This window comes from Nicotiana tomentosiformis, chromosome 10 (assembly GCF_000390325.3).
Source record: "Nicotiana tomentosiformis chromosome 10, ASM39032v3, whole genome shotgun sequence".
NCBI classification, from domain to species: Eukaryota; Viridiplantae; Streptophyta; class Magnoliopsida; order Solanales; family Solanaceae; genus Nicotiana; species Nicotiana tomentosiformis.
Window position 1 is genome coordinate 45,825,138 of NC_090821.1, and position 19,054 is coordinate 45,844,191.

At 38.5% G+C, this 19,054-nt stretch overlaps 1 protein-coding gene across 1 annotated transcript; it reads left to right on the top strand.

The window, feature by feature from the left end:
* Positions 1-421: 421 nt before the first annotated feature.
* Positions 422-4,279, top strand: LOC104114765 (spermidine synthase). Its single transcript, XM_009625282.4, has 9 exons — positions 422-769; positions 1,475-1,551; positions 1,662-1,784; positions 2,104-2,208; positions 2,533-2,605; positions 2,715-2,786; positions 2,870-3,065; positions 3,656-3,788; positions 3,922-4,279. The coding sequence occupies exons 1-9, from the start codon at positions 592-594 to the stop codon at positions 3,985-3,987; spliced, it is 1,023 nt and encodes a 340-aa protein (XP_009623577.1). The 5' UTR covers positions 422-591; the 3' UTR covers positions 3,988-4,279.
* The last annotated feature ends 14,775 nt before the right edge of the window (positions 4,280-19,054 follow it).

Below are 19,054 nucleotides of genomic sequence, written 5' to 3' on the forward strand. Positions count from 1 at the left end.
TTCTACTTTTGGGAAGAAGATACTTTTTTCTGTTTCTCAGAAACTGCTTCTGCTTCTTCCCAAAAGCACTTTTTTCCTCCAAAAAAGCTTGGCCAAACACTTTAAGTTAAGAAAAAAAAAAGTATTTTTGGAAAAAAAAAACACTTCTAGCCTCTTGAGAAGCTTGGCCAAATAGACTATTAACTTTACACAAAATCAATAGATACATGACATGCATTTGCAGAAAGACTTTTCTCACTTAATTATAATAATTAATTAATATATATTCTTACTTATAAATTATTTAATCCTGATAAATTGATATTGTTTAGTTAATTAAGTATTCGGTGCGACTAAGTTTTTTCAAGTTTCAACCGCACAAATAGCCAATACCTTTAAAAAAAACTAAAATAATAAAAGGAGAAATTACAATTTTCACCGCAAGTCTAAAGCAAAAAGACAACCAATCCTTAACAGATTTCATCTTTTCACGCTATACATTTTCAGACTGAAGAGTCCTGAGATTTGGGGTAACTATTGTTGTGCTGTTAAAAGTAAAGTAGAAGACTTCCTGTTTCGTTTAGGGCCCTATAAATAGAGGAGGGTTTTGTGATGGCAGAGGAGTGTGCAGCATTTGTATTGCCTGTGAAGAGACCAAGAGAAGAGGAACAACAACAGGAAGAGATGGAAGCAGCCAACCACAACAACGACAACGGTTGCACCAATGAGTCTCCTTATATCTCTTCTGTTCTTCCTGGCTGGTTCTCTGAGATTAGCCCCCTTTGGCCTGGTTTGTTCTTTGATTCATCATCTCTGCTTTCTATGTAGAGTTTGCTTTGATTTTATGCATTTGGGTATCCAAGATTTTACTTTTTGGCAATCGGATTGCACTTTGTTTCTCTTTCTATGTTCTGTTTTTTTGGTGGGTTTTCGGCCAGGTTTGTTTCTGCATCATCTGTGTTTTCCCCTATAAAGCTTACTTTGATTTTCGGCATTTGGGCATTCAAGAGTGTACCTTTTTGTAATTGGGTTGCACTTGGTTTCTGTTTATGTTCTGTTTTTGGTGGGATTTTTGGGGTTAATTACTTTAATGACTGGGGGTATTAAAGTTTGCTTTTATCTGATATGGGTACTTTTATTATGCATTTGGGTATCTAAGTTTTGTGTCTTTTTGGCGATTCTTGGTGGGTTTAGTACGTGAATGCTTGTGGTGGTGTCTATCAAAGTTTATGGACCTACTTTTGATGGTTTGCAGTTGCTTTCTGCCTTGTTTTGTATGGTGGATTTTTGGTTTAGTAAATGTCTTTTTTGCGGGTGTGGGGAGTTCGATTTTAGCTGAGAAATTCACAAATAAGATTTGGCTTGTACATTTTCTTGAAATTTTTTTGTTTGGGATTGAGGATTCTGCAAAGATTTTTCCTTTGAGTGTCCAGTGAATTCTTGTAATTGAGAGAGCAAAAAGGAAGATGTCACTGACAGGGAAGGAATTATGCAGGGGAAGCACACTCGTTGAAGGTTGAGAAGATATTGTTTCAAGGGAAGTCTGATTACCAGAATGTCATGGTTTTTCAGGTATTTTGTTGATCTACAAACGTTTTAGTCTCTTCTCTAACTTTTATGATGCATGGGTGCTTTACTATGTGCTGCTGCTCATTTTTGTTTGATTTTGTTTGTTGGTGCAGTCATCAACTTATGGAAAGGTGCTTGTTTTGGATGGTGTGATTCAACTCACAGAGAGGGATGAATGTGCTTACCAAGAGATGATCGCTCATCTTCCTCTTTGTTCAATTCCAAATCCCAAAAAGGTCTGTACAATTTTATGTTCTTTTTGCATCATTTACCATTTAATGTTTGAAGTCTTATGACACATTGCTAATCAAGCCCGTAGATTAAGAATCTTATCCATATTTGTTTTCCAGTTTGTGTAATTTGTTAAAAGTACCTTCATATTTCCTTTGTTTGCTTACCCCTACTATATTTTAGCAGAGATTATATCAAATGTGTATTTTTTGTGAATTATGTATGAACCGAGCAGTTTTTGCAGGGCTATAGTGTCCTAAAGCTATTTATACCATTTGTCTCTTTAACTTATTTGCCAACTTTAAGCTGATTGTCTTCCCTCAGGTGCTGGTTATTGGAGGAGGAGATGGTGGTGTCTTGCGTGAGGTGTCACGTCATTCTTCTGTCGAGCAGATTGACATATGTGAGATTGACAAGATGGTAGTTGAGGTACATGCTCATTCATAAAAATGGTACCTTATTTACATTTTTGGTCACTATTGACATTTTTATTCTTTACTAAGGGTAGAGGAACATGTTGATTCTTCTAATTACATGTATTAGCAGTGTCTTATGGCATACTTGATCTTAGTCAGGAACTGCTGCCAGATTTTATCCCTTCCTGTGTATTACTTGTCACTTAAAGGTTTTAATGTGCTAATTAATGTATGTTGTGTTTGGGACATCTCAGTTGTAACTTACCAGCTCTAAGCTCCTTGATGCAAAATGTAATGCAATGTTGAAACTAAGTATTTTTTTTCCCCCTTCCGACAGGTTTCTAAACAATTTTTCCCAGATGTAGCTGTAGGATACGAGGATCCACGTGTTAATCTCCACATTGGTGATGGTATGATCAATAAATTTTTGTTATCTTCTCAACTTTTCTGTTGGTTCTCATTTTTGTTCACTTGTTAACATATGTTCTTGGCATTTCCTTTTTCCTCCTGTTTCTGCAGGAGTTGCATTTTTGAAAAATGTTGCTGCAGGAACTTACGATGCTGTCATAGTGGATTCATCTGACCCTATAGGTAATCTATCTATCATGTCATTGCTCGAGTACTACCTATTTCGTGTCATTTCAGCCCCCAAACAATCACTCTTTTAACTTCAGGTCCAGCACAAGAGTTGTTCGAAAAGCCTTTCTTTGATTCTATAGCAAGAGCTCTGCGTCCAGGAGGGGTTGTATCTACACAGGCTGAGAGTATATGGCTTCACATGCACATAATTGAAGAAATCGTTGCCAATTGCCGCCAAATCTTCAAAGGCTCAGTTAACTATGCATGGACTACAGTTCCTACTTATCCAAGGTGCACTTCTATGTTTTGATTCTGAGATATCCTAATATACATGAATATTTTGCTATCCACGCTTTATTGCTCATCTCTCATTATGTTCTTACTTATATCTTATATGAAAGGTTGTCTCAAAAGACCTACTATCTTTTGGAATCCATACAGACCTAGCATATGGCCCAATGGAAGTGAAAGATCTATACATGCAATACTAGTTAGTTGAGAATACATTTTAGTCATACTATTACATTTACTATAAGTTCTATGTTTTCTAGGAGTCTTTTAGTTCTGACAGATTTATGTGCCAGTAGAGAATATCGAGAACTTCTAGTACTTTTCATTTTTATTCTAATTTTGTATTATATGGATCTTAAATGAGCTTAAATGGTTCGACATGTCAGTGAGAATTCATATAGTCAATCCCAAGTTGCTTTGCGTTGATGCATAGTTGTTATGGGTATAAATTCTTTCTTTGAGTTGCATGCTGCTGACTTTTAACTAGTTTTTGATTGAAGCATATTTATAGTTTATAATTCTTCATGTTCTTGCTGTTAGCATACTGGGTTTGATTCTAATATGGGTGGTTTGGCTTGTATTAATTGCAGTGGTATGATTGGTTTCATGCTCTGCTCTACTGAGGGACCTGCAGTTGATTTCAAGAACCCAATTAACCCCATCGATGACGACGATGACAGCCATACCAAAACTCTTGGACCTTTGAAGTTTTACAACTCTGAGGTATGCTGTCATTCTGTTCCTTGGTTGTCATTTTTTAAAATGCTATATGCCTGTCTTCATTACTCTTAACACTTCTACTTTTGATTTGTTACTCACTTTTGCTATTTTTTTCCTATTTGTTTTTCCTCCCCAGCTTCACAAAGCATCATTCTGTTTGCCATCATTTGCCAAGAGGGTGATTGAATCCAAAGGAAAATGATGAGGCACATTTTCTAGTACTTTACTGGAGCAGGATTAGCTGTTGTACAACGCCTATAACTGTCGCAGTTTTTATGTTTAAGTCAATGTTATTAGGTTATTTAGGCCAAAAGAGTTGGTAATATCCTCCGGTGGATTATATGTTCCTTTCTTGATTTTGTACTGGATAAAGTTGTTGTGTTGGTTGAAGTTTAAAGAGCATAAAGTTTTTTATGCGAAAAATTAGATGTATTCATGGTTTCAGCTTGGCAACTTAAAAGAAATTATTAACTATGCGGAGAATTGCTTATAAATTGGCTTTCACATTAAGCTGTGAAATTATTCGTTTTATATATCGTCTTTCCCGGAAGAGAAAACTAGAGTTAACATGAATAGCTAGTTGTTTACTAGACATCAAATGTCCTATTTTACAGAACAAACTCAAAGACTTCAGCATGTTATTAGTTAATTGATCCAATTTTCTCAAATTGAGCATGCTCCAGTTATTCCAGAGTAAGCAACGTCCCAAGATTATATTTTGTAACCAAAACGTACATCAACTATCCTGTATTTATTATATAATATAATAATGAAAATCACCAAATTTCTTCAGTCTAGCATAAAAATTAATTACCAAGCTATCACATAATAAGATAAAATTTCAAAGTCAGCTTTGTCGTGTTATCAACACGATAAACCCACATTTATGTCACACTACACGTTCTATTACTTACCAATTTCTTTAACTTTTTTTGGGATCTTTACACTTTTTTTTTTACCCTTCCAAGGGAGCTCCCCACTTTGTTCCCTTCCTGACTCGAACCTACAATCTAAAAGATTGGAGCTACTTGAGCAACCCTCACTTGTCAGGCCGAATCTTTATATAAGTCGACCGAATGTACTATTTATTTATTTATTTATTTCTAGTCGGTACATATAGATTATACGCTAATTGCACACGATTATACACTTAATATATATAAATTATACATACATTATATTGTGTGGGCTAAAAATTATCATAATTATATGTGAGCCAAATCAACTTTAAGAAAGTCGGCTGCCACGCGTCACGATTTGGTTTTAATAGAGGACGAAGGCGAGTTGACTCAACAGAGGACAAGGACGAGTACTCCCTTTAGCAGAGCAGTAACAACTAGTTTTAGAAATAAGACCTTACAGAGAATATTCTAGGAATATTCTTCCCATCTATACTATTAGGATTTTTTTTTGGCCCATGTGCCCTTATAAAGAGAAAGAGAGAGGATTGTAGAGGGGATTAGACACTCGTTGTAAAAAAATAACAAATTGATATTCTTTGAAGATTCTTGCTTTATCACACACATACAAATATATCTTTTCTTCAGATCTTTATCTATCTTTTCTCTCACGATCGAAGGAGAATCTAGATATTCAAAGTCTTATCAATCATTTATCTTTGTCAGAAAGAATATTGAAGAATCTCATCTTTTTTTCGGGTGACTCATATGCATTTATTTACATAAATGCCATTCATTGCTATTTACTATTATTTAATGCTACCTCATTTATTTTTGGATCATTGAATATAGCGTTATTATCGCCATTTATTGCTACTCAAATAGTATCCATGATATCTCGCTACAAAATCAGTTCATCTATCTTTTGGATATTAATATTGGCTAAGATTAACCTTATTTTATTAGAAAATCTAATTGTTTAAACCTATATCTAAATTTTGGGTAAGACAGTTTGGCGTCGTTTGTGGGGATTTTCTCAGCCAATGTTTTAGTTTTCATTAAATCCATAACTCACGTGACTTGTTAACCTAACAAACCACCAAGTTTATCTCTTTTCTCCGTGCGTACACAAGTCTCCATGGCAGGTAACCAAGGAAATGGGACCAAGGAGGCACATAATGTTCCCCTCAACCTCATGAATGTTATCAACGAAGGCTATGACACCCATGAGGAGGGGATAACGCCCACGACCTCTCACAGACTAGAAAGGTCACCTCCACCTTTCTGCAACACAACAAAACCAAAAGGGAAATGGGCCTCCACGTCCACGTGAGAGGGAGCGCCACCCGCTATGAAAAAGCTCCTCAAAGCATGGCTAACTGATACTCTACTCAGCGTGCTCAGTAAACAAGCTCCATGCACGACCACAGAAACCATGAGAGTCGATGCAATACAATGCGGGAACGAACATGACAACCAACCAGACCCTCCGACTTCAGGTAAAACTCATAATGTTACTGACAATGCAGGTGACAGCATCCTCGCCGCCATGCTGAAAATAATGAAAGAAATGGAAAACGAGAACAAGGCACTTAGAGACCAAATGAAAGAGCACTAGGAATGTGTAGACAAAATATCCGGCGCCCCTAAATTGCTGCCAAAAAGGGACGCCGGTAGGTTCGTAGAACAGTCGTATAGTGAGGAAGCGACTCCACCTGCCATACCAGAGACCTTCAAGATGCCCCCATATCTCAGAATCTATGATAAGATGACCAACCTCGAAGATCATATGACTCACTACGTTACCGCTGTGAAAGGCAGCGACCTCACCAAAGAGCAGTTGTCCTCCATCTTGCTGAAAATATTTGGCGAAAGCCTCACAAGAGGGGCATTGATATGGTATTCATAGTTACCAGCCCGTTCCATAGAAACATTCGAAGAGATGACTGACAAGTTCGTAACGGCACATGTTGGGGCCCAAAAAGCTGAAACGAGAGTAAATGACATCTTTGCCATTAAGCAATCCCCAAGAGAGGGACTGAGAGACTTCCTCGCCCGGTTCAACAAGGTGAGGATGACCTTACCAAATGTTTTCGAAGGGATGGCCGTCATAGCCTTTCAGAATGGGTTGAGCAGAGAGGGTTCGAGGGCGACCAGAAAGCTACTGAGTCGGTTAATGAAATATCCACCGGCCACTTGGGATAAAATCTATAATGGTTACTGTGTCAAGGTCAAAGCGGATGACAACGAACTCAATAGAACAACTCGATGACTTACCTCGGTACAATTCGATCCCAAGAAAGAATGCAGGGATAATACAAGGAGAGACCACCCAGTATTGAGGCTGGGCAAGGAACGAAACCAGTCCTATGTTAGGGCACCCGTTGCCTCCTTTAGTTATGAAGATGGCCGGTCTAGGCCGAGATCAGGAACTCACAGAAATGATAGAGGTATTCCCCCTTTGTTATCAGCTCACAATTTTTGTATTTCGCCTACAATGGTGATCTACGCTCTTGAGAAGGTCAGAATGAAGGTAAAATGGCCACCAAAGATAAGGTCTGACCCAAGCACCAGGAAACTGATGCCCTTCACGAGTTCCACCAAGAACGTGGGCACAAAACAGAAGATCGCATCGCCCTAAGACTAGAGGTAGCAAACTTTCTACAACAAAGGCACCTTAAAGAACTACTCAACAACAAAGGCAGGAACACCTTAGCAAGGGGTCGAGAACATCCACGCCCGCCATAGCCCCCTTCACTAGCTCGTACTATCAATATGATCATTGGTGGCAGCAACGATGCCTCTATCAACGACATCAAGTTCAACGCCACCCATAAGCTAAAAAGACCGATCACCCATGAATGGTATGATGGACTTGAAGAAAGTATCATCTTCGATGAGTCGGATGCCGACAATTTAACTTTCCCTCACAATGAAGCACTTGTCATTACTTTACGAATCATAGATACTAATGTTAAGAGAATTATGGTAGATGACGGAAGTGGAGCATGCATCATCCATCCCCGAGTCCTCACACAGATAAGACTTGAGGATAAGATAGTGCCACATTGCATCACGCTGACCTATTTTAACAATGCAATTGAATGGATTTCGGGGGAAATCACACTCCCCGTTCTCGCTGGTGGAGTAACCCTAAAGACAACATTTCATATCATGGACCATAAGACCGTATACAACGTCATCGTGGGACGACCATGGATACACCCCATGAGAGCCATCCCCTCCAGCTTATACCAAGTGATAAAATTCCCAACACCTTGGGGAATATTCAACATAAGAGGGGAACAACGCACATCCTAGGAGTGCTACCGAATCGCCATGGACAACACAATAATTCAACAAAAGAAAGATAAGGAAAAAAGAGCATAGCGATCAGTAAGGTCGAGGTCGCGACAAAGTGAAGCCAAGGAAGTCATTATGGATCCCGAGACGGTCGAAGCCACAGAATCAACCATAGAAGACCTCGACCCCATCCAACTAGATCATAGAGACCTCAACAAAAAGGCCTACATTGGCTGCAAACTCCGAGAACTAGGTAATTTAGTTAATTATTAATAATTAACGCAAATTTGTTTGCCTTTAGTCATGCAGATATGCCAGGCATGCCCAAAGAGATCGCCACACACAAACTGAACGTCGACCCCTTCTACCCTCGGTAAGGCAGGTCCGACAAAAGTTAAACCCTACCATCAATGAGGCCGTCCACGAGGAAGTAGAAAAGTTATTGGCAAACGGCTCTATCATGGAATTGAAGTACCCCAAATAGATTGCCAATGTAGTGATGGATAAAAAGAAAAGCGGGGAATTGAGGATGCGTGTGGACTTCATACATCTGAACAAAGCATGACCGAAAGATTCATTCCCGTTGCCACATATCGACCAACTCATCGACACAACGACAAGGCACGAGCTGTTAAGTTTTTTGGACTTCTACTCAGGTTACAACCAAATACTCATGGAGGAAGAAGACTAAGAGAAAATTACATTCATCAATCACAAGGGGACATATTGTTATAGGATCATGCCATTCGAATTGAAGAACACAGGGGCTACCTATCTTAGGTTGGTAAAAAAATGTTCAAAGATCAACTGGACAAAACCATGGAGCTATATATCGACGACATGTTGTTCAAGTCTGTGAAGGCAGAGGATCATAGAGACCACCTAAAGGAAGCTTTCGACATACTAAGAAAGTACAGAATGAAACAAAACCCCGAGAAATGCGCATTTGACGTAGCCTCGGGAATTGTTTTGGGTTTCTTGGTATCACAACGAGGGATCGAGGTAATCCTAGATCAAATTAAGGCTATCAACGGGATACCAGAGCAGTTGACTACTAAGAAGCAAGTCCAGAGATTGACCGGTCGAATTGCCGCCCTATCCATATTCATCTCGCGGTCATCCGATTGATGTCACAGGTTCTTTAGCATGCTCAAAAAGGATAACGGCCTCGAATGGACTCCCAAATACGTACAAGCACTGCAAGAATTGAAAGCATACTTTTCATCACCACCCTTACTCTCAAAACCCGAGCCTAGGGAGCACCTCTTCATTTACCTCGCCGTCTCGGAAGTGGCGGTAAGTGCGGTCTTGGTTTGAGAAAACAAAGGTATGCAGTCTCTAATCTATTATATCAGTAAAACAAGTGTCTAAACCGAGACGAGGTACCCTCACTTCAAGAAACTTGCCTTGGCCTTGGTCGTAGCTTCACGAAAGCTTAGACCCTATTTTCAGTGCCACCCTATCTCACTCGTCATAACTTTTACTATAAGAAATATCTTACACAAACCCGAGCTATCAAGGAGGCTGGACAAATGGTCCATCGAGCTAAGTGAGCACGACATCACTTATCAGCCTCACACAGCAATAAACTTGCAAGTGCTCACTGACTTCATCGCAGACTTTAGCACAAAAGTGATGCTAAAGCCGAGAATGAAGCCGCTCAAGCTTCTCTTCAAACATAGGACCTCTGGGTCCTATATACTGATGGTGCATCCAATGCTTCGGGGTCCGGACTGGGACTTATGCTCAAAGTTCCCACCAGAAAAATAATTTGCCAATCCATAAGGTACCCAGATATGACTAACAACGAGGCCGAGTATGAGGTCGTAATTGCAGGGTTAAGACTAGTAGTCAAATATGGGGCAAAACAGTTAAAACTTTATTGTGATTCTCAGCTCGTAGTCAACCAAGTTACTGGGAATTTCCAAATCAAAGAGCAAAGGATGCAGAAATATCAAACCGAGATCTGCAAATTGCTGTCCGATTTCGACGAATGCCAATTCGACCAAATCCCACGAACTCAGAATATCAAAGCAGACGACCTTGCCAAATTGGCCGGCACCACCAAAAGCATAACGGCCGGGGACAAGAGCGTAGTTCACCTCCTCAACTCGACATTAGAACAAATCAAGGTAAGGTCTATAAATTTAACGTGGGACTGGCGCAATTGTATTATCACTTATTTTCAGGACGACATCCTCTCAAGCGACAAAAAGAAAGCTAAAAAGCTAAGGATACAAGACGCTAGATACAACCTTCTTTACAATGAATTATACAAGAGAACATACGACGGCCCCTTGGAAAAATGCTTAGGCCTAAACCAAACCCAACGCGTCCTCAAGGAAGTCCATGAAGGTCATTGTGGAAGCCACTGCGATGATCGAGAACTTCTCAGGTGACTCATATGGGCTGAGTATTATTGGCCCGCCATGAAAAAAACGCTCTAGAATTTGTGAAGAAATGCGAGTAGTGTCAAAAATACGCCCCGATAATTCACCAAGCCGGCGAACACCTCCACTATGTCACCTCCCCATGACTGTTTATTAAATGGGAGAATGGACATCGTGGGTCCACTTCCGCCGGGATGAGGTAATGTAAGATTTGTTTAAGTTTTAACTGACTATTTCGCTAAGTGGGTGGAAGCAGGAGAATTCCCCCAAGTTTGTGAGCAAGAGGTAATCACCTTCATATGGAAAAACATCATCTGCCGATTTAACCTACCTAAAAAAATAAGATGTGACAATGGGCCCCAATTCACGGGAAGAAGAACCACCGAGTTCTTCGAGAAATGGCTTATTAAAAGGATACTTTCAGATCTTTACCACCCAGTTGGCAACAGACAAGCAGAATCCTCCAAAACGTTAATACTAAACATCATGAAGAAGAAACTCGAAGAGGCAAAAGGACTGTGGCCGGAAATACTCCCATAAGTATTATGAGAACACATGACTACCCCAATATGAGCATAGGAGAGACACCTTACTCTCTAATCTACATAACAGAAGCTGTTATACCAGTCGAAGTCGGAGAACCCAACCTGAGGTACTCCCATGAAAGTGACACCAGCAATTACGAGAGTAGGAGATAAGATCTCGACGAGGTCGAAGAGCGATGAGGCATGGCATACATAAGGATGGTCGCTCAGAAACAACAAGCAGAATGCTACTACAACAAAAAGGAAAAGGTTCGATTGCTCAAAATTAGGGACTACGTACTCAAAGCCAAAACCCAAGCACACAGGGATCCACGAGAAGGAAAGTTGGGAACCAACTGGGACAGACCGTACAAAATTATAGGAAAAGAAGACAAGGGCTCGTTCCAATTGGAAACTATAGAAGGGAAGCTCCTACCAAATAATTGGAATATCAGCCATCTCAAGTACTTCAACTTCTAAAAAATAAGAAGTGACCTGTGAGTCGTACTTTTTTTTTCTCTCACTTGAGTTTTATCCCAATAGGATTTTCTCAAGGAGGTTTTTAACAAGGTGAAGAGCGGGACATTTAGAGTTGGAGTATACGAGAGCAGATAGATTTTTCATTGCCCGAGTCCTCAAGATTCTCCAAGTCGAACAATGAAGGGACTAGTTATATTGGGACTGGAACGCCATCCAGCATCTATAACTTATAATTTTCTCCAAAAAATTGCCTAAAGGAAAAATGATGTAATTAGAGCAATGACGTCAAAATAATATAAATGCACGTTTACCGAAACTGCTCTCCTAAATGGTACGTTCGACCAATCTCGAACAACACATGCCAGCCCTTGGCCCCGACATAATGAAAGGCGCTCGACCAAACTCGAACAACACCTGTTGGCCCTTGTCCCTCACTTAACAAAAGGTACGTTCGACCAACCTCGAACACCTATCGACCTCTCCTATGAACTAATGAAAGTAAAGTTCAACCAACTTGAAAAACTAATACTAGCCCACAACCACTACCTAGTCAAAGGTACGTTCAAACGACCTGAACGACTCTTATTTAGCCCACGGCTACAACTCAAACTTAAAGGTACATTCAACTAGCTTGAACAACACCTATTGACCTTCGTCAATGACTCATTTAAAGGTATGATTCGACCAACCCGAACAATACCTATCGGCACTCGGCCATGATTTAACTTAACAATATGTTCAACTGACTCGAACAAAGGCCGATACGCCCACGGCTACTCAACACCATGGCTATCTCAACTTAGAAAATAGCAACGAAGAAAATAAGTATAGAAGCAAAACATATGAGTACAGAAGAAGTATAGAAACAAAGGTAAGAAAAGTGCGTATAAGATAAGAACCAATTTTGATATTTAGATAGAGAGTCTTTACAAAGGCGCTTGAAGATGCCAACAATAACATACAAGAAGCTAAACAAAAACTAGTGGCCATCACCATACCGGCCTCCGACGTCCTCTCCATCCTCGCCTTGACCATAAGGGGAGTCATACCAAGCACTATCCGCAAGCCGATCCACACCCTCTTCCTCATCCGTCTCGAAATTAGGCTGAGACGTGGGGGGATCATAGTCACAAGCGAGCCGGGCCTCACGAGATTTAACTCAAGCCTACTCGAGGACCACCTCAGAAACAGAGCCCGCCTTATTCATGTCGCGAATCGCGTCCTCCAGGGCTACAGCGTGGATCCACTCCTCATACTGCTCTCGAGGAATATTAGGATACTTAGAGGCATTAGACGCAGAGGGTCGCGCAAGTAGTTGGGCATTATCGGCCTCAAGAATTGCAACTCGATCATGCAACTCGGAGTTCTCCTTACCCAATTCCCCAACTCTCTCCTCGAGCCTGGCCTCCTTAAATTCAACCGCAGATAGAATATTATCCCGCTCGGAACAGAGATTCCTGTTCGCCAGCTCCAAAACTGCTGTCTCCCTTTGAGCCTTCAATAAAGAGAGTTGCGCCTTCTCGAGCATCCGCTCCTTCTCGGCAACTTCCCCCCTGAGAGTGTCGATATCGAGCTGGCATTGTTCCAACTGGGTTCGCAGTTGAACCAGCTGATTCTGAAGGTTGCAGCATTGGTCCTCCATGCCCTTACTCAACTCAAGCTCTTCTTCTTTTCTCCTTAACGTTCCCTCGAGAATGATGAATCTCTCCACGACTCTTTAACTTCTCTTCTTTCTTCTTCAACTCTTCTCTCAAGGCCGGCACGTCGCCCTCCTCGTGAAGATGCCTCAAAAGGTCCCGGCTACCCACAGTACTCCTCGTACTTACCCTTTAACTTCACATAAATGTTGTTCCGTCTCTTCTCCCTTCGAGCACTCTCAATTTCTAGAATAACAGTCTGCAAATCAAAGGAAAACAAAAGTTAGAACTTGGAAACAAGTTAAGACAAAGGAAAAAGGATGAAAACAACCACACTTACTCTGAGAGTGAGGTCGGCACGTTCTTCAACAAAGTACTATGGGTCAACTTCTTGAGAGTCTCTCGCTCAGCCTCGGAGCAAAGAGGACCGAGAGCGGGAATCGCTTTCTTGGTATTTCTTAATGTTGACAGCCAATTTTGACCCTCCCTTTTTACGTTAATTTATTTATTCTTAATAATTTACAATAATTATTTTTAAAGTATTTTCTATATAAAAAATACTTATTTTTACAAATTAATTAAGTATTAGTTCTTAAAATTAATTGCATAGTATTAACACTATGAAATTACAAATATATTTACTATTTTTAAGATTATTAAAATAATTCTTATATATACATTACATAGGTTCTATAATTAATTTGATAAATTACTCTTTAATTTCTAGTTAATTAGACTATTATGTGAAATTCGAAATCAGTGTTGCAATTTAGGAAAGAAAAGTGTTTTATAAATAGTTAATTAAAATAATTAGTAGTATATATAATAATTATAATTTCTACCATATTTATTGAAAATTGTTAAGTCTATTTAAATTAATTTTAAAAAAAGGATTAAAAGACAGGCTACAATTGCAATTCTCAAATCAAAGGAAAAATGGCTATTCTTTAAATGATTTTCGCCCCAATTACTAAGGCCCAAACGAAATATACCCAGTCCAAACATCCCCATCTCTTCCTTTTTGGCGATCTAAGCCACTCTCTTTGCATTAATCACCTCGCGCCTCATCACCTCTCTATAACACTCACACAAGAAACACAATGCATCTTAGCCGCTGATCCATCTAATCAACGACTCACGTTTATTTTCTGATTCTTCTCTTGATTTTAATACCCTCCCCCACAGATCTAATCTCAACCATCCAAAATCTCTTAATCCAACGACCACCGATTTTCTCACTTAAATTATTTCTAAAAATCCAATTACCAAAATAATCGGAGCCGTTGATCAGCAGATCCAACGGCTCCCGTTTCATCTCTTGTCTTTAATCCTAGAGACCAAACCTATTCCCCCAGAAACCCTAATCATTTCTTACCACGCCTAGCCGCCCTCATTTCCCTTTCCTCTCTCTTTTCTCTCATCCCTTCAAACCCATCAATCAGAGAAAACTTTCACGAATAAGTGCAACATCACAAGACCTTCACCAAATCGTCCTTCCCTACTTGTCCATCCCCCAATCTCGCTAATTTTCCCTTTTTGCTCTTCAAATTCGAGAGCTTAGACACGGCCAGTGAGGTTGAAATACCGTTCTTTCGTTATTTCAAATCAAACTTATAGATTCGTCTTCTTTGTCCCTAGGAGATGAAGCCAGTATGTCTAGTTTCCATTATCGTCGACTAAATTCAAAACCCTAGAACTAAATGATGAAACTTTATTTCATTTGGTTTCTCCACTCATTTTTCCATATCGGAGCGTGCATGTATATGTTTAAGAGCTTCATCATGAATATTTTGTATCCAGAGGTCAAACGTAGTGACCTCTGGGCCTTTGGGCTTTGTCCGATGGGTTTTCCTTCAACGGTAAATTGCTCTCCACTTAGGTAAAAACTATCACTGATTCCCCTCTGTCTCTAAAATTTTTCACTCGATTTTGCTATCATCATCGATCGTTCGTCACTTTTCACTACTGATTTGAATATGTGAAATGCTAAGAGCCTTAAATGGTACTATAAATAGAGCCTTTAATGTTTTAACCAACACACGACCTAACGCTGAAAAACATCTACATAATAATTTAAGAGCAATTCTGAGATAAACAACCTAGGGTTCCTTACTATTTTCCCTTTTAGTTTTTGAGTACTATCGCTGCTTGGAGCTTGAAGCTTTTGGGATCTTAAGCAACTAAGAGAGATTCTCGTTTGGTCTGCTGCCCTCGAAAAGGTCGGTATATTCCTAACTTCTCTCTTTAATAATCTTATATGAACATTATGAACATACTGGTTGTCTTCTGTGAGATGTTTATAACTAGCATGGAAATGTTTATTTTCTGTTTATAATAATATGTTGTCTGCTTATGATCACTTGTTCTGCCTCTTGAGTCTTTAATTAATAATTGATCAAGTTATTATGGGATTCCTGATGGTTTTCTTTTATGAGTTCAAACAGTCTGTATGTTTAAGCTGTAATGTGCCTTGAATGATTGCTCACGCTTACCTGACTTCATAGTCTTTCATTGATGATTCTACTGTGATCTTTACCTCTGCCTATTATTTTTCATGTGTCCTGTTTGTCGTGTGGTCAAGTTCATTATTTAATAATCCTAACTAGGATGAACCTAAAAGTTCACATCACCTACCATTTAACTGTAGCATGAAAAATCTAATTGTTTATCTGCTTTTCTTCTCTATACCTGTATCTGTTAACTCTGAAGGTAACTTATGGGTTATCACCATGTCATTCTCATAATTTCATCTAGCTATTGGCTGCATATGTTGAAACATGACTTTCTTCCTTTTATGAATACCAATAGCTCTACTGTACATATTCTGTTAAGATTAAGTTATCCTTTTCTTCATAAAATAGGTCATGATCATATTTGTTATAGTTGACTGGTGGTTGTTGTTAAGTTAAATTTAGTTGTCTCATGTTTAGATGGAACCCTCAGTTGCATGTTTAAGTCAAAACTTATTCAGGTGTAATACTTTCCTGTCTTTAACCTCTTTTAAGTTACTGTTGGCTTTGTGAAGCTTATATGCAGTTATTATTAAGTTATCTTCCATAAAAGTAGTACCTAGTTATTCTTGTTATAATCAAGTGGTAATTTTTAAAGCTGAGTATGATTACTTCACATTTAGATACTAATTTAGACTATATTCCTGAAGTAAACTTATCTTGGTGTAATATTCTCTTTATTTGTAACCCCTCTCCCTTCATGACATGTTTAATTCGATTATGTAACATGCACATCTCCCCTATCTATATGAAATCACAACCTCACTTGAAGTGTCTGTATATAGATGACTGAATACTGTATGTTCCTTGTTTGACTCAATGATTTCATGTTCTTGTTTTGAACTACCCTCAGTCCTCTCATTCTTGTTAATCTAGAGCTGAATCTGATCCTTAAACCTTGTGAGAAGTCATTGTTTGATACTGTCTCGACATGATGGCTTTTTTAAGGATAATACTGTTAGGAATATAACCCTGTTAAGTCCTTACAGATTCCATGTTCAAATATGTGAACTTGTAGTCACGTTGAGGGTTTAATCATGTTTGTAATATCTTTGATAACTTCTATAAAAGTGGTTAGTCATAACTATTTTGTCCGAATCTTTACTGATGACGTTCAAACTTCCAAGTAGTATTACTGGTTCATGCATATGCTAGTAGTAAGACCCAAGCGAACCAGCCTATAATTAGTCTATCATAGTAAATATTTACATCTTCTAGGTTGCTGCACACCTGAATTCTGTGCTCTTTGCCTTTCCGTTGAATGTATTTCCCTAGTGTTGGACATTTAACAGTATGTTATGATGTTTATGCTTCTCCTCTATGTTTGCTCGAAGTCAGACCTTTAGATTTACCTGATATGTATTCTTTATTTGGTATCAAAATGTAAAACTGTTTGTGTGCCCTTAAGTTATTCTGTTAGAAGAAAAAATATGCTTTTATGGTTAAAGATACTATAACATTTAGTTTGCATTGAAAGGGCCTCGCTGGCATTTAAACCCATAGAGAAAAATAAGTCGTTAGTGATTAGGGGTGTTTGGGAGTGGAGTTTAACTCTAGGTTGGGCTGCTCTCCCCGGCACAAGCATTACCATGAGCCTTGAGTCCCTTGGGAGCTTTGAAGTGTCGGGGGATTCAAAAAAGGGCATCGACCTTGAGTAGAACTCCTTCCTTAGCCCTTAATTCATTGATACTTTTGGTTCTTTAGGGATTTAGTGTTTAATGATAACGAAAGGCTTTCAATGTGAATTATTTACCATGTATAACTACCACATTAGTATAATTTCTCATAGCATTAGCCTATTGATATTCTAATATATATATATATATATATATATATATATATATATATATATATATATATATATATTATACATGGTTAAATATGCTAAATATATGGAGCATGTGTCTAATGATTTCCCTTTTCTTTTGTACATGTACATCATTTGGGCCTGCGGAGTTCCTAAGGCACTCAGGCCTAATCCCAGCTTTGTCACATTTTTTGGAGAGTCTAACATCAGCCGTAGCCACATTTCTTTACTGCTGGGCCTGCCTTCTTGAGGCCCAATTACCAGAGTCCAGTCCTTGTTCCCTCAATTCCTTTGTTATTATATATTGATTCCTTAATCTAGTTTTTTGCTTAATTACTTTTATACACTGCTCTGTTGCTTTGTCGCATTTTTGTTTTTATTTATTTAACACTCATATATTAGATCACATACTTTATCTTCTTGCTTTAATATCATATGAAACATAGGTAAGCTTTAAACAATATAGGATTTAAAAAGAACTAGTTAGTAGTTAATCCTCACTTCGCTAATTATAATTTACTCATATCATTACTATGTTCTTGCTCATTTTTTCCTTTTGTTAAAAGATTTTGGAGCACAAAGCTTAGCAAAAACAGTGGCCCATTTTCAAAAAGAAATCAGAACAAAATCGCAAGCTCTACTATCACGAAGCAAAAATAACATTTTTTCGCAAAAATGAAGAACTGTCGCCTTAAAGGATTTCCAACAAAATGATCTTTCTTTAAATCTTCAAATCAAGGTATATCTTTAGCTTACATTTACAAACACCTTTTAGAATTACACCTATCCCCTAAATCAATTGTTTTCATAACTTAACCTCCTTTTATAAGTTTTATAAAATATAGACCATATGCATACATATTTTCAAAATTCTTTCAACATATCTTTAAAATCCTTTATAAATTCACACCCCTCTTATGTCTCACATCCTTTTTTATACTCTCCCTTAGGTATACAATAAGCCGTACTCTTTAATAGCAATTAAGCATAGTATAGATAGTTGACCCCTTAAAATTAGTCTAAGTCCTATAGAGCTACCTCAGGTAGATTTTAAAGGGTGCCTAACACCTTCCCCTTAAAAGAATAAAATCCCTTACCCATAATCTCACCGGTTAGCAGACCAATAAAAATATAACTTAGTAATTAAATAGGTACCCTAGTATACCTTTAAATATTAGGTGACGACTCTCTTTTATCAACAACATAGAAATCACAAGTTGAATTTTATTTTGTCTAGTGCAAAATAGGGTGCAACAACATGGCGGCTCTGCTGGGGAATCACACTTAGGTTTTGACCTTAGCAGACTTAGACTAATTTGGCAACTAGATTTATTTGTACATTGCTTTAATTGTAGATAAAATTGTAATTATATGCTTGCCTGCTTTATTTGCTCCTTATATTTATCATGCTTATTGCTGCTACACCCTTGTCTGTTACTGCTTTATATATACTGTCATCATATTTATTCCGATCGAGTCTTGGCCATACACTATCACAGATAATGGCACGCGAGGGTTATCTTTTATACCCCTCCGAACCTTCTTTTCAAAGCTCTCTAGTTTCAGATAATGGCTTTATCAGATCAACTGACATAACTTCTCCCAGCCTTCAGTAGGGGTGGGCATAAAATCGGAAAAACTGAATTCCGAACCGGACTGAATTAATTCGGTATTTCGGTTTCGATTTTTTCGGTATTTCAATTCAGTTCGGTACTAAAT